Genomic DNA, 17,516 nt, shown 5'->3' on the forward strand with positions numbered 1-17,516 from the left:
GAAAGCCCCAAAGAATATGATCCAATAAAAATTAATGTTTTGAAAAAGTATTGTGTGATTCATATTCTTAGTTCTTTCGGTAAAGTCACGTTGAAGGAAAACAATAAAATAATAAAATATATATATAAAACAATAAAATTCTCACGACGTTTCGACCATAACACAAACGGTCATCATCAGGTGTGAAAACCAACGGCAAGAAACATTTGAAAGAAGTGGCGGTTTGTATCTATTTATTTTTAACGGTGTATTTATCTTTAAAAAAACGTCAGCGCCACGCGCAGCGATTTGGCAGTTTATTTAGAAGGACTAGTCCATCTATGTTCTGAAAAGAGGAGGGGGGAGACGAAAAATGAATGTATGCTGTCTGAAAGCCACCGTAAGCGTGAACAATCAATTAAGACCTGAAATGGTTTATCAAATCGTTCCAATGATTGCTAGGCCATAATCCATCTTCTCGGTTGAAATTGTCTCTGTGCTTGTATATGTGGATAGCCTCATGAACGAATCTCTCATGGTAGCCAGATGGCTTACAAAGAACCTCTGTCTTGGAGAAGTCAATGTCACGTGAGCCTACTGATTTATAACAATGATCTGCCACGGCCGAGGTGTTGGTACTACGGTGTTTAAGGTCTGCTTTGTGTTCACGAATGCGGTCCAAGACATGGCGTTTGGTTTCTCCAATGTAACTACCACCACAGAGGCAACTTAGTTTGTAGACACCAGGGTACTGTATGTCCGGAATCACATCTTTTACAGACGGAACCAGATCACGGATTTTATGCAATGTGTTGAAACGGACCTGGATCTTGTGTTTATTCAAGATTTGAGATATTTTTTGTGATCCCCACAATGTAGGGTAAAGTGATGGTTTTGAATGGCTCCTCAAGAGGGTCCTTCTTCATGGTTTGAGTGATAGCTTTGCGGATTGTATAGTCGGAGTAACCATTAGCCTTAAGAGCTTGGTGTACGTGCTTGAGTTCACTGCTTATGTATGTGTTCCTGGTCGGATATGCATTGGGCTCTATAGTCCAGAGTCTTTATGAGAGAATTATTCTGTGATGGATGGTGGTGGGAATCCGGTTTCAGATAAGCATCCGTATGGGTAGCTTTCCTGTAGACAGAGTGGCTCATTGAAGCATCAGGTCTCTTTTTTATTAGGACATCCAAAAAAGATAGCTTGCCATTTTTTCGACTTCCATGGTAAATCTGATGGCTGGGTGTATGGAATTGATGTGGTCGAAGAATTGGTCTAGAGCAGGCCAGCCATGTGGCCAGATGACAAAAGTGTCATCCACGTACCTCTTCCATAAGGTTGGGCGCAGAGTGGCAGCCTGGATGGCGTCAGTCTCAAATTTCTCCATGAAAATGTTAGCTATAACCGGAGATAGGGGGGAGCCCATTGGGGTGCCCTCAGTTTGTTTGTAGAAAGTTCCATTCCAAGTGAAGTATGTATTGGTTAAGCAGTGTCTCACCAGGGGGGGTACCTCAGTGTTTAGTCCTTGATGAACCAAGTCTTCAATGATTGCGATGGTGTCAGGTACAGGAACTTTGGTGAATAAGGAAACTACATCAAAACTGACAAGCAGGTCGTCTGGGGACAGGGAAATACCCTTGATTGTCGATATCAGGTGAGTAGAATTTTGTATCGCAGAGGTGGTTTTTCCAGTGAAAGGACGCAGGATTTCAGACAAAAAACGAGCCAGTCAATTCCATACACCCAGCCATCAGATTTACCATGGAAGTCGAAATAGATGGCAAGATACCTTTTTGGATGTCCTAATAAAAAAAGAGACCTGACGGTTCAATGAGCCACTCTGTCTACAGGAAAGCTATCCATATGGATGCTTATCTGAAACCGGATTCCCACTACCATCCATCACAGAAGAATTCTCTCATCAAGACTCTGTACCATAGAGCCCAATGCATATCCGACCAGGAACACATAGGCAGTGAACTCAAGCACGTTCCCCATGCTCTTAAGGCTAATGGTTACTCCGACTATACAATCCGCAAAGCTATCACTCAAACCATGAAGAGGGACCCTCTTGAGGAGCCTATCAAAACCATCACTTTACCTTACATTGCTGGGATGACAAAAAAGATCTCCAAAATCTTGAATAAACACAAGATCCAGGTCCGTTTCAACACATTACATAAAATCCGTGATCTGTTTCCTTCTGTAAAAGATGTGATTCCGGACATACAGTACCCTGGTGTCTACAAACTAAGTTGCCTCTGTGGTAGTAGTTACATTGGAGAAACCAAACGCCATGTCTCGGACCGCATTCGTGAACACAAAGCAGACCTTAAACACGGTAGGACCAACACCTCGGCCATGGCAGATCATTGTTATAATTCAGTAGGCTCACATGACATTGACTTCTCCAAGACAGAGGTTCTTTGTAAGCCATCTGGCTACCATGAGAGATTCGTTCACGAGGCTATCCACATATACAAGCACAGAGACAATTTCAACCGAGAAGATGGATTCTGGCTTAGCAATCATTGGAAGGATTTGATAAACCTTTCAGGTCTTAATTGATTGTTCACGCTTACGGTGGCTTTCAGACAGCATACATTAATTTTTCGTCTCCCCCCTGCTCTTTTCAGAAAATAGATGGACTCGTCCTTCTAAACAAACTGGCAAATCGCTGCCCGTGGCGCTAACGTTTTTTTTAAATAAGTAAATGCAAACACCGTAGAATAAATAAATAGATACAAACCGCCACTTCTTTCAAATGTTTGTCGTTGGGTTTCACACCTGATGATGACCGTTTGTGTTATGGTTGAAACGTCGTGAGAATTTTATTGTTTTATATGTTTTTTTTATTTGATTGTTTCCCTTCAACGTGACTTTACCGAAAGAGCTAAGAATATTAATTACTGCAGTCACAAAAGCTTTAAATCAAAATATTGTGTTATTCTTATTATTTAACTGACACAAATGCAGACAAATTGATAAAGGGGTTGGCCAAAACTTGGTGATAAAACCTTCTCATTTGAAAACCTTGAATGGCAAGGTGATGTCGTCACGCAATGTGAGAACCTCGCCTTCCAAAGATATCGTTGAATCTGACGCCATCTCTGACGGCCACGTTAGCAGTACACTTCATTTCTGTTCTGTTCTCTGACGTATTCATCTCCACAAATTCTTCCTTCAGATCCTCCAAAATTCCAATCCCTGAACTTATTTTAATTTATCTTTGTTTTTTTCGGTAAAGTCACGTAGAAATCAGAAAAAAGAAAAAGAAAATTACATAATATACGACATTTCGATTGCAACACAAGCAATCATCATCAGGTAGAGGAAACACAACCGCAGATATATATACAGACCTTAAGTAGAGGGAATTAACACAGACATACCAGGGGATACAGAGAGAAGGAACATCACACTAAATCAAACAGGGTTTAGAAAAATTTGGAACTATATAAAGCAACACAGACGGTCGGTTAAAACACAATTAACGCATGGTTTGGTTGAATACGCTGTTCCAAAGATTGTTAAATTGTAAGTTAAGTTGTGTACCTGGGTGCCTCTAAGTGTGCGCTGCTGCGCCACCTCTCTGTGTGCCTGACAACTTATATCAAGCTAATTTGTGTCCCATTGTCTATGAGTGCCAGCCCCTCCATCTCGAGCTACTTAAAGCATCGGTATAGATTTGCTTCACTTCTTAACTATGCGCGCGTCTCCCCCGATAGGTCTCTCTACAGTAAGCATTCTATCACTATCTTAAATTTCACACTTAACTTACAAGTTAACAATCTTTGAAACAGCGTATTCAACCAAACCATGCGTTAATTGTGTTTTAACCGACCGTCTGTTGCTTTATATAGTTCCAAATTTTGCTAAACCCTATTTGATATAGTGTGATGTTCTGACTCTCTGTATCCCCTGGTATATCTGTGTTAATTCCCTCTACTTAAGGTCTGTATATATATATCTGCGGTTATGTGTTTCCTCTACCTGATGATGATGATTGCTTGTGTTGCAATCGAAACGTCGTATATTATGTAATTTTATTTTTCTTATTTCTACGTGACTTTACCGAAAAAACAAAGATTAATTCCTGCAGTCACGAAAGCATCAAATCTAGTTTATTTTAATTTGTTTTCCTTTCAACCCGTCCCCTTGTAGAATGCATCCAATCCAGGTGTGTGTTTTCCTTCTGCTGGATCCCAAATTAGTTTATCTTTTGTAGATGCTGTTCAAGATATATTTATTGGTCATATTGTCTGTCCAGCTACTCTCTGCAACCTCCATATCCACGTCTCAGATGCTTCTAACTATCTCACTATCTTTTTTCAACATCCACGTCTCTATTCCATGCGTAGCTATGCTCAACGTCATCATCACAGTCGTGACTCTTATTCTTCACTGTTTTACTCATCGTTATTGTTGACAACTTTTTCCTTCTGCTAAATGCCTCTTTTGCCACCAATTCTAGAAATTATTCTGCTATCCATTAATCATCTGCTTCCATTGTTATTTTGAGCTTTAATTGTATTAATGGGTGGATTGTTACTTAGTTGTATTACTTAATGGGTAATGTTGGTTTCAATATTGTTCTATTTGTTGGGAAACACATCACGTTATGTGTGGAGTTGTTTTGATTGAATAAATATCACTGAATTACATTTGTATGCCTCATCAGGATCGTCATTCTTTCATGGTAAAACAATTGTATTTTAAACTCTATTATGATAGATAATCAAAAACATGGGTAATGCAAAACATGCAATTGTTTACTTGTGTTAATTGGAAGTTGGTTGTGAGTATGTCTTGCTAATTAATGCACACATTGTTATTCTTGTTCTATACAGATTTTATCAAAATACCTCCATACCTTTTAAATTCAGAGATATGCAATGTATTGCACCAAAACCACTCAGAAATCCAGATTATTTCGTGAAAGATATTAAAAGTTGCAAACAGTACTATACTGCAGACAAACTTACGGTACCACGTTGTTTACACCGCAAAGGTTAACAAGGTGAAATAAACCAATGCAATTAACGCAATTCTCACTTGAAAGTGGCTCAGCATACTTAAGTCTTTGGGTATAATTACGCGTTTAGTCTTGAGAGCCTTGCTTTCAAACTCATTCGGCATTCTGATATATTGAGGGGTTTTCTTTGGTTCTTTCGGTAAAGTCACATAGAATGAGAATAAAATAATAAATTAATAAAATAACAATCAAATTCTCACGGCGTTTCGGCCACAACACAAGTGGCCTTCATCAGGTGAAGGGACGAGACTGTCTGGAGGACAGCGCTGGAGCGAAAAAGCCACGCTCAGATCACGACCTTTAAGCTGTGTGAGAACAGAGCGCCTTGACAAAGGAATTAGCATAAAAATTAGCATTTAATTGGCGGACTTAGCATGATAAACTTGGTAGAGGGGGTGAACATGTGCAGACAGGCGAGGGGGGGGAGGGGTAGTTTACATATTGATGGTGTGAAAAGGGAATTTAAGCTGCTGCGAAAGTTTGGGATACCACTACTTGAAAAAATATACTGTACCATTGACGAACTCGTCCGTCTGAACGGGACCCGTAGCTATCCGTGTTGCTAAAGTTGAGGGTAAGAATCCACCCATTTTTTCGCCATATAGCATAGTGATATATGACGACTTATTGTTGGTAGCTTAGCTGAATGGAGAATATATAGTTTATTGATAGCATTGTGGTAATTTATATTTTAGTTTTTTATTGGTTCACTATTTAGTATTCATTATATATTGTAGAGTATACCCAGTTACTGTGAATAGCTCAGATGTGTAGGCCTTGACTTCAACATAGCCATTTCTGTGACCAGTCACAAGCTAATCATTCAGTTATTTCAATGCTAAATTCGCCTAGTTATTTCAATGCTAAATTCTCCTGTTTGATTTGTACTAGGTGCCTCTGTGAATGTGTATGCTCTGACTTTAACATAGCTATTTCTGTGACCAGTCACAAGCTAATCACTCAGCTATTTCAATGCTAAATTCTATGCCAATTCCTTTGTCAAGGGGTGCCTCTGCGGATGTGTATGCTTTAACTTAGCAATTTCAATGCTAAATTCTATGCTAATTCCTTTGTCAAGGGGTGCCTCTGTGGATGTGTATGCTTTAACTTTAACATAGCCATTTCTGTGACCAGTCACAAGCTAATCACTCAGCCATTTCAATGCTAAATTATATGCTAATTCCTTTGTCAAGGCGCTTCATTTCTTCTCACACAGCTAAAAGGACGCGATCTGAGCGTGGCTTTTTCACTCCAGCGCTGTCCTCCAGACAGTCTCGTGCCTTCACCTGATGAAGGCCGCTTGTGTTGTGGCCGATATGTCGTGAGAATATTATTGTGTTATTTTATTTTATCAATTTATTATTTTATTCTCATTCTATGTGACTTTGCTGAAAGAACCAAAGAAGATGAATCCTTGCAGTCACGAAAGCTTTAAATCGAAACATATCCATTGTAAAGCTATAAAATACTAATAACTTTTATTGTTTCAAACCAAGTCAATGGAGGTGAGAGATTATAATCGCATTAGAATCGCACTGTGCTCATATTAGAATCACACTGTGGTCGTATGTATGTTAAGTGAATATGCGAACCAAGGGTAAGATATGTAGGATTAGAATAGAATTACAATTATTAGAAATCCCACTGTAGTCGTATTAGAATCACACGGTACAATGTTGGATGAATGTTTCACATCAATGGAATCGAAATGCTACATACAGTATATTGTTTATACCTTTTGGTTCTATCGGTGAAGTCACGTAGGTATAAAATAAAATAAATGACGACGTTTCGGGCGCAACACAAGCGTCCGTCATCAGGTGGGACAGCGTGGTCTGCTGCTGAGGCAGACTGTTTTAAAAGGTTTGAAATGGGTGTAGCCCTAGGGTCATAAAGAAGTGTCTGGTGCTAGTGATGTTAACGTGAGAAATTATCATGTCACTGTAAGATAGGAAAGCGGTCTCCGAGACGAGTGGTTATGTTAATGTGAGAGATTATCATGATGTTAACGTGTTATCGTTTATGGAGTTACAGTTTACATGTCATAGAGTGCATTAGGAACCGTAACGTTGCGAATCGATTTATAATGGGGACCTTTCCCCTCCAGGAACACATGCTAATGGAGAGACAGCCAAGATGATGCCTGTTAAGGTCAGACTCGTGTGATGGAGATGCTCCACCTGAAACTCGGCTCCACACGTTTTTGCTATGAATTATGTAAAAAAATGACGGACAAACAGTTGTTAAAATAAACCTTTTTATTCATATACAAGTATATTAACGTAAAAACTCGTACCGAATATTTACAACGTCCTCTGCTCATACAATTACATTACAATGCAAACCATGTCACTTCCATATCATTGCCCATTGATTTCCTTATTGGTTAACCACATTTGTTCACTGTGCGTCTGACTTGAAGTCCAAGCCGTACATCAGACGAACGCGTCATCAATGTATATCCTGAAATCGGTTATCTAAAGTTGCTTATTACCAACCAAAAAAGCAAAATTACTTAAAAAAAGGTTTAAAATTCGAGTAAAGATGTAATTACAGAATCATTTCAACATTGGCTCAACGGGAACACTTAACATTGACAATAGTCAGGAATTTAACCCTCTCACAACCACTGCTCATGACACCACTTCAGCAAATCACAACTTGCACGTCAGGAAACTCTCAAACACATTGTAAAACTAAAGTGTCAAAATCACTGATGTAATCAATTGTAACGTATTACTTGGTCTAAAATAAACACGCAAAAGTACTCAATACGGCTTAATATGTAAGGCACATGCAACTTTATTTTTCAGTCATCCCTAGTTCTCGGTTTGACTCTCGAGCCACTCCATTACATCTAGCCATCTCTCGGGATCCAACTGCATGGGATCGAAGGTGGAATCTCCTTCAGGCCTCATTGCAGCACCTTGAATTTCACCTTTTGATTTCAGTTTCCTATCATCGTGGACCTTCTGATGCCTGTTCAGTTTTGATGACTGTCCAAATTCCTTCCCACGCACAGCAATGGCTGCTCGCCCGTGTGTGTTTTTTTACAGCGTTTGAGATTTTCTGAAAGTGAACATGCATTTCCACACACAGTACACAATGCACAGGAATGACTTCTCGCCCTTGAGTGTTTGCTGATGTGTTTGAAGAGTTGACGAATGTGAAAAGGGCAGACTCGTGTGACGGCGATGCTCCACCTGAAACTCGGTTCCACACGTTTTTGATATAAACATTTTAAAATAAATAACGGACGATCAATTGTTGAAAGTAATGTTTTTATTCATCTGCAATAATGGTCACGTTAAAACTCTGAACAAATGTTTATTACGTCTTATGTTCAAACAGTTACAGAGCAATGCAAAGCATGTCACTCCCCATTGATGTCCTAATTAGTTAACCCCATTTGTTCACTGTGCATCTGTGTTGAAGTCCAACATATACATCCAAATAACGTGTCATCAATGTACGCGTTGTTCCAAGCTGTGGTGCGAAGCCTTTAAGCCCGGAAAGGAACAAGATTCCACCAGGGGCGAGGGAGCGGTGTCGAGAACCAGGTCAAAATGCGCAAGGTTGCGTTAGTAGGATCCACTCCCAGCCCTCGAACAATGGAAGGGTTCCCTTGGACAACGTGGAAGTGTATTCGATTTATTATCGTGGTTATTATGTTGGTTTGTTGTTGTTGTCGAGTGAGTGTGGTCACACCGCTTACCGATTACAGATGCCCGTTAAGTTTGTGATTTTTCGGGCGTCGGTAAATTTTGCTACAGCTGCGGCTCTGACGCACGTGGCTTCTAAAGATTGTTGTTGATGTTAAGACGCTGCATCAGCTAAGGGACAAGAGTGGCAATGGGATAGAGAGAGTTCAAGAAGGGAAGGCGGGACAAAGGATGGGGGAAGATTCACACCAAGAATAAGAGAGGGGGAGGAACGAGGTTCGGGAATGTTTTTTTGTGAAATTTCGGGTCGTGGCTGGTTGCCGTCTCATCATTGACGTTGCTATTTCGTGATTCCGTAGGCTCCACGCCCAACAGCAATACTGAATATTGCTATTCGGTGCCATTGAGATGGAACAATTCTAATAATTTTGATAGCGATTCTAAATCTGGCACCTCCCAGGCCGCATTAACGACTCACGATGCACATTTACATATAACATAGATTCGAGCACAGTGTCATTATAATAGACAAAAGTGTTGTTCACATTATTTTATTCTGATCCTGCACCTTCCGTTTCACATATCCCTCCCTTGGTTGGCACCATGTTACATACAGACATATTACATACAGACATGTTACATACAGACATATTACATACAGACATGTTACATACAGACATATTACATAGACATGTTACATACATACATACATGTTACATGCAGACATATTACATACATACATATTACATAGACCTGTTACATAATCCATACATGTTACATACATATTACTTACAGACCTGTTACATACATACATATTACATACAGACCTGTTACATACATACATGTTACATACATACTACATACATGTTACATATATTGTGGGGTAAATGATGACTCCGAGTCAGACCTCCGTGTAGGGGCTCACGCCACGTTCTATTAGGGGCTCACGCCAGTTGTTTTATTGAAGACCTCTCCACACACGACTCTGTGTACTGCCCCCTCACTGCCTACACTCCACACCCCAGGGGAAGGGTACTGGGGAGCTCTCTAGCACCCCCAGGCTACCCTGGCCTGGTGCCAATCTCCCCCTACCCTGGGTCACGACTTTCAGCCTTCCCGTTCCGGACCCTCCAGACGACCCTGAACCCCGATTTAAAGCTTTCGTGACTGCAAGGATTCATCTTCTTTGGTTCTTTCGGTAGAGTCACGTAGAATGAATAAATAAAATAATAAATTGAAAAAATAAAATAACACAATAATATTCTCACGACGTTTCGGCCATAACACAAGCGGCCTTCATCAGGTGAAGGGACGAGACTGTCTGGAGGACAGCGCTGGAGCGAAAAAGCCACGCTCAGATCGCGACCTTTAAGCTGTGTGAGAAGAAACAAAGCGCCTTGACAAAGGAATTGGCATAGAATTTAGCATTGAAATGGCTGATGAAGGCCGCTTGTGTTTTGGCCGAAACGTCGTGAGAATTTTGTGTTCTTTTAATTGATCAATTTATTATCTTATTCTCATTCTACGTGGTGACTTTACCGAAAGAACCAAAGAAGACCCTGAACCCGTGACGGGTTCCATCTAAAATCCTGCGGGGGGCGATGACGTCACCGCCACGCCCCCTGTGCATGGCGTCACCATCAGTGACGTCATCGTACCAGAGGGCTAGCGTGACATGACGTCACTAACTCCTTCTCTACACATACTTACGAGCATAGCGTGATTCGAAGAGGACCACAGAGTGATTCTAATTATTTGAATGCGATTCGAATATCACACTTCAATGTACCGGTGTTATTGATAATTAAAATAACACTTTCGGTCGCAAGGATGTTTAGCGTTGAGTTTTGGATTGTTAACTGCCCAAACAAGAACGTCACTCGCGTCTAACAGAGACACAATCACATTCCGTCAGTTGGACGACGAACGCGTTTACAAGTTTATTCGCGACAATAGACACGGACTTGGAGATTCACGGTGTATCGATGTCTGTAAACCCGTCTGAAGATGTCGCCACGAACTCTCCCGAAGCAAAGTCGCCTCACTGTCGCCACGCAATTGTGCTCGAGAGGCTGCGTTGTGTCGCGGTAGAAGGGCGATCAGCAGAGCGACGAGTCGAGCCTCCAGCCTCATCAAGTTCCCACTGGAAATGCTTTTGAGCCGGCTTATATCTTCCCTGCCTAAGATTTAATCCTTTGTCTTTCAGGATATGTGCATATCCTACTCCCGGTCCGTATGCTAACGTAACGTGAATATGACTACAGTGTGATTCCATTACGCACACAGTGTGATTCTAATTATTCTTATGCCATTACAATCCCGCAGCTACATTTATGTTTTTCAAAACTTTAGCAGCTTATAGTATTTATTTTAATATCGTTACAATGGATATGTTGAAGTTCATAGGTTACGGCGTTCACAATGTTAGAGTTTATTACGTGAGAGTTTACAGTGTTAGAGTTGATCAAAAGGCGTCGATCAAATTGTAATAATTTGGGCTGCCGGTGTATAATAAGACACCTTGTCTAGACGCATTCTATATTGGTAAAATAACGTCTACACCATATTCAACATGCAGCTCCACCTCGGCCATGAGCAACCCACAGCACGCCCCAGAGGCAGGAGACCACGAGGGAGACGGCCTCAACTTGAAGAGAAAATTGACAAACTCACGGATGCCATCACCCAGCTGCTACAACGCCTGTCGGTAGAGACGCTGGGTCCCGCGGCACCATCCAGGCGGGGAAACGAAGAGCAGAGCCCGAATCGGAAGCCACCACCCGCAGAACAGCAGCAGTAGATAGCGAGATTCTAGTAGGACCACGTTGTTATTATATTAATTTTAAATGAGATTGTAAACCGCGCACCTCCCATGTTGAATTTATGACTCCCCATGTACATCTACATATAACAAACATTCTATCTCAGTGTTATTATAATAATACTACCATAGTGTTATTATAATCATTTTTATCCGATCCTAATCCTGCACCCCCCAGTTCGCATATCCGACCACCGATTCGCATGTCCAAAGGACGTACATATTACATGCATACGAACACAGATCGCTCGCACGTACACTATACATACAGAAGCTCCACCTGAAACTCGGCTCCACACGTTTTCGCTATTAACGTTGTCAAATAAATACCGGACAAGCAGTTGTTGAAAACAATGTTTTATTTATCTGTAAGAATATTTACAGTACTACAACTCGTATCGAAAGTTGATTAAGTCTTATGTTCAAACAGTTACAGTACAATCTTGATTTGAAGCTTTCGTGACTGCAGGAATCCGCTCTTTGGTTATTTCGTTAAAGTCACGTGGGAAGAAAAATAATAGATCACATTATGGATCTATTATTATGTATTATTTTGTCTACCTACGTGACGTTGCCTAAAGAACCAAAGAGTATAGCTACAGTATAATGCAAACCATGTCACTTCCAGGAATACCAAACCAAATTATCCTTCCCCATTGATGTCTTTGTTAGTTCACCTTATTTGTTCACTGTGCGTCTATTTTGAAGTCCAAACGATACGCGAGACGAATGCTTCATCAAGGTACATCCTGAAATCGGTTATTTCAAGTCGCTTATTGCCAAAAAAAAACCTATACTATTGAAAAAAGACGTTTAAAATGTTGAGTAAAGATGTAACAGACTCATTCCAACTTTAGCTCAACAGGAACACTTAACCACTACAATATTGTCAGAAATTGAACACTCACAACCAGTGCTTATCACACCACTTCAGCAAGTAATCCGAAATCATTAAACCACCACGTCACGAAACTCACAAAAACTGTAAGGGGCAACATTACAAGCAAAATTGCTCAATCCGGCTTAATAGGTTAAACCACATGCAACATTATTTCTCAGTCACCCCTAGCTCTCGGTTTGACTCTCGAGCCACTCCATTACATCCAGCCATCTCTCGGGATCCAACTGCATGGGATCGAAGGTGGAATCTCCTTCAGGCCTCATTGCAGCACCTTGAATTTCACCTTTTGATTTCAGTTTCCAATCATCGTGGACCTTCTGATGCCTGTTCAGATTTGATGACTGTGAAAATGCCTTCCCACACACAGGGCACAGGAATGGCTTATCGCCCGTGTGTGTTCTCTTATGGCGTTTAAGGTCTGCTGAAAGTGAAAATGTCTTCCCACACACAGGGCACAGGAATGGCTTCTCGACCGTGTGTGTTCTCTCATGGCGTTTAAGGTCTGAAGAAAGTAAAAATGTCTTCCCACACACAGAACACAGGAATGGCTTCTCACCTGTGTGTGTTTTCTGATGAGTTTGAAGAGTTGATGACTGTGAAAATGCCTTCCCACACACAGGGCACAGGAATGGCTTCTCGCCCGTGTGTGTTCTCTTATGGCGTTTAAGGTCTGCTGAAAGTGAAAATTCCTTTCCACATACAGAACACTGGAATTGCTTCTCACCAGTGTGTATTCTCTGGTGTCTCTGAAGATCTGATGGCCGTGAAAATGCCTTCACACACACAGAGCAATTGAATGGCTCCTTGCTCCCGTGTGCTAGGGGCTTCGCAGAGCGAATCTGCTCCATGTGACTGCTTCTTCTGAGCGGAGTAACAGTAGCGGGTGTTATCGATAATTAAAGTTCCCTATCGTCCGCGATGATGTTAAGCGTTGCGTTTTGGATTTATTTAACTGCCAAAACAAGAACGTCACTCGCGTTTAACCGAGACGCGAAAATAGACACTTACTTGGAGATTCACGGTGAATCGATGTCTGTAACCCGTCTGAAGATGTCCCCACGAACTCGCATATTCACTCACCATACGAAGCAAAGTCGCCTAACTGCCGACACAGCAATTGTGTTCACCAGAATTTTCGACTGTGCAAATGCCTTCCCACACACAGAGCACAGGAATGGCTTCTCGCCAGTGTGTGTTTTCTGGTGACTTTGAAGATGTGATAACTGTGCAAATGTCTTCCCACACACAGGGCACAGGAATGGCTTCTCGCCCGTGTGTGTTCTCTCGTGAATCTTAAGATGTGATGTCCGTGAAAATGCCTTCCTACACACCAAGCAATTGAATAACTTTTTGTCCGTGTGTTCGTGACGCTGTGGAGAGTATCTCTGCTCCATGCGACTGTTTCTTCAGATTCGGAGGAGAAGAAGCGATGTTATTGAGAGTCAAAAGTACACTCTCGGCTGCGAGGATGTTACTCGTTGCGTTTTGGATTTTCTTAATTGCCAAAACAAAAAGGTCACTAGCGTCTAACAGAGACACAATCACATCCAGTCAGTTTGACAACGAACGTGTTTGAGTTTTTATTCGCGAAAATAGACACGGACTTGGAGATTCACGGTGTATCGATGTCTGTAGCCCGTTTGAAGATGTCGCCACGAACTCTCACGAATCAAAGTCGCCTAAATGTCGACACAGCAATTGTGCTCGCCAGGCTGCGTTGTCTCGCGGTAGAAGGGCGATCAGCAGAGCAACGAGTCGAGCGTCCAGCCTCATCAAGTTCCCACTGGAAATGGCATTGAGCTCTGCTTCTGAGCCGCCTTATAACTCCCCCCCCCAGTAGGATCCAATCCTTTGTCTTTCAGGATGTTCATTTTGGAAGGTACAATCCGTATGTATATTAACATACCGAAGAGTAATTTGCCCATTGTGCTTCATATCTGAATATGTAGATACATCTCAATGTGTAAATGCGCACTTATTTTGAAACAAGTCCTTGCAGGGTGGGCTGGTAGGAACATTGGAATTTTGCGCAATTTTATGACATTGTTACGTAAAATTGTGCAAATTGAGAGCGTCTTCCCACCTTTTTGCCCTCAAAATCGTTGAGGGTTCTTCGGACAAATTAACCTCTGTAGAGGGATGGAATGGTGAAATCCTTATTGACTGAAATCTGCTCATTTTGGAGCAATGTATCATAAAATCGTTAAGGGCTGGGCCGAAAAATGACTACAATTGCATTTTTAAAAAGTGAGGATTTGTTTCCCGGTATACGGTAGTATGGGGCTTTAGACTCCGGATTATTAGCGTTTCTGCTCGAAATCGAAACATGACCGGCTTATGGCCTTATACCTGTAAATTTGTGTTTGAATATGTCATGACAAAACTGAGAGACAAGGCTTCGAGAGTCTTCGATAGTTCATTATTCCACTATGAAATACTCTCTTGGATCACTAAACTACGACTGAGGTGGTGGTTGCGTGTTGGATGGCGTTGGCGCAGTTGTGGCGCCTGCTGGGATTGGCTTTGGGTCGATGGCCTCTGCGATTTTGTCTCCGATTTTGTAAAAGGGTTCCAGCAACAAATGCGGCCTCTGTTTCAGCAAGCAGCTTTTCAACGGTGGCATCCACAAATCCGTCGGCGTCTTCGAAGTCGTTGTTGCTCATGGTGTTCATGTCTTGTACCGAGAAAAACTCAAAGTGCCGAATCCACAAGTTGTGAGCACATTGTTGTGAAAGGAACTAAGTATACAGAAAAAAAATCCATTTGTAAAATATACAACACGGGATATTTCCTCTGCCTTTTGCAATAAAATGCACAGAGTGGTCGTCCATTTTATCCAATTTTATTCACTAAATGTTCAAGGCGCCGTCCATTTTATTCAATGTTATTAGCTGAAAATGTACCAAAGCTGTCTATTTACCCGAAGAATATTTGGCTCAGTTCCATGTAGATTTATTTGTCACCAGGAAAAGAAACAAACGTTGAGTCAATAAGAATAGAATAGCCAAATCGTGAGCTATTTCTGGTAGTATGTACTTCGTATGCCTTTTGGAATGAAATGAACAAAGGAGTCGTCCATTTTATTCACTAAAATGCACTGAATTGAATTGCGCTTACTTTTGACATCAATTGAATTGCGTTTGCTATAGACGTATATGTTTTAATTGAAATACATTTTAATTGAAATTAATTTTAATAAGATACAATGGCATAAAGAGGCTCAAATTTGCCCTTGAAATTAATACCCCTTAACATTTGGGTTTGATATTATTTCGTTTGATAATATAATATCTGCATTTGTGCACACAATACAAAATAATGAACCCGTCACATTTAATAGATGACAGCTCGGGTCTCTTCAAGCTCTCACGGACTATTGTAGGAATATTTTTCGCCCTGTCAGCGCGGATGACGGCTGTTCCCGCAAGCTGGTGGCAGGACGAATGTGTGAAGGGCTTGCACGGTGGAATTGGGGCCTGAGAAAGACCTCAGCGGGTGGTCCGCGGTGTGGGACGTTGGAGATATCGTAAGGGAGGAAGCTGTTACACCGTCTGCACAGGGCGCTAATGGCAGGTGAGCACGGAGGAAGCTGTTACAAAGTCTGCACAGGGCGCTAATGGCAGGTGAGCACGGAGGAAGCCGTTACACCGTCTGCACAGGGCGCTAATGGCAGGTGAGCACGGAGGAAGCTGTTACACCGTCTGCACAGAGCGCTAATGGCAGGTGAGCACGGAGGAAGCTGTTACACCGTCTGCACAGGGCGCTAATGGCAGGTGAGCACGGAGGAAGCTGTTACAAAGTCTGCACAGGGCGCTAATGGCAGGTGAGCACGGAGGAAGCCGTTACACCGTCTGCACAGAGCGCTAATGGCAGGTGAGCACGGAGGAAGCTGTTACACCGTCTGCACAGGGCGCTAATGGCAGGTGAGCACGGAGGAAGCTGTTACACCGTCTGCACAGGGCGCTAATGGCAGGTGAGCAAAGCGTAATGTATACTTGGGCGAACGGGAATCGATGAACGTGCCGCCACCTTTCTTCACGACCGCTTCGAGTCAGAAGCTATTTCAAGGACAGTGGTTTGAGGAATGAGCTGGCACAGGGCGCCAGCTTGAAATCGACGTCAAACTCGAAGCGGTTATGGAGAAAGGAGGCGGCACATGCACGCGTCGCTCCGTCAGCACTTGGGCTCGGAATATAAATGGCCTATATTTATATAAAACGTATTAAATTGCACACGATCCACGTCACAACATTAGTATTTGATCAAACACACGGAATACGAAATAAAAAAGACAACGTCCCGTGGAATGGAATTCCAATGGCATGCTGGGAATGAATAGTAACGTGATTCAAGTGCATGAGCGGATCTCAGGCTTGCCTTCTCGAGTACCGGATGAATGGAACATTCATCCGGTACTCAAAATCCTGATTATAATATGACCATAGTGCGATTCTAATAGTTTTAATGGGATTCTAATCATTGCATATCCCAAGTCGCATTAGCGACTCCCGATTCGCATTTACAAATATCAAACATTAGTGCACAGTGTTACTCTAATAATGTTTAAACGATTATAACTCTGCACACCTCCCCTCACCCCAGTTTGCTAATCCGACCTCCGGTTCGCTTGCACGTACACTACACATGCATATGAGCAGAGTGCGATTTTAATACTTCTAATGAGATTACAATACCGAACCTCCGGTTCAAACGTCCCCCCCCCCTTCTGCCCACCTCCACCCAGATTCCCCCGAATCCGGCGAGGATCCTGAGAGGCTCGCATCTTGCCGGGGACTAGCTTCTTTCAGGACTGTGTCCAGCTTCCGTTTTCTCCCACCCGATTCCTCCCATGCGTCATCCGCTTCTTCCTCCACCCGCTGCCCCTCCTCGCCCTCCTCCTCCTCCTCCTCGCCCATCACCTCCGCCCAGTCCCCCACTGGGGTTTCCGAGTCCTCTTCTTCATCTCCCCTCCTCCCCCTCCAGTGGTGGTGGTGCTCCCTCCCCCAGAGATCCCACTCCCCCTCCCCAGGGGGTCGTGGTTCCTCCACCTCCCCTTCCCCTCCATGCATCCGGCCCGCTTCCCGTCCGGCCACCTCCTCCACCGCCTCCTCTACCTGTCC

General features: G+C 42.5%; 1 protein-coding gene across 1 annotated transcript in view; it reads right to left on the reverse strand.

Annotated features, from left to right (window-relative positions):
* LOC142907390 (uncharacterized) overlaps nt 1–17,516 on the reverse strand; it is a 366,512-nt gene that overhangs the window by 336,693 nt on the left and 12,303 nt on the right. Inside the window, exon 3 of the mRNA XM_076056870.1 lies at nt 12,750–13,112. Within this exon, the coding sequence (XP_075912985.1) occupies nt 12,750–13,112 (363 nt within the window). The remainder of the gene's footprint in view (nt 1–12,749; nt 13,113–17,516) is intronic.

This window comes from Petromyzon marinus, chromosome 78 (genome assembly GCF_048934315.1).
Source record: "Petromyzon marinus isolate PM22_M1 ecotype Great Lakes invasive population chromosome 78, UKy_Petmar_22M1.pri1.0, whole genome shotgun sequence".
Classification (NCBI taxonomy): domain Eukaryota; kingdom Metazoa; phylum Chordata; class Hyperoartia; order Petromyzontiformes; family Petromyzontidae; genus Petromyzon; species Petromyzon marinus.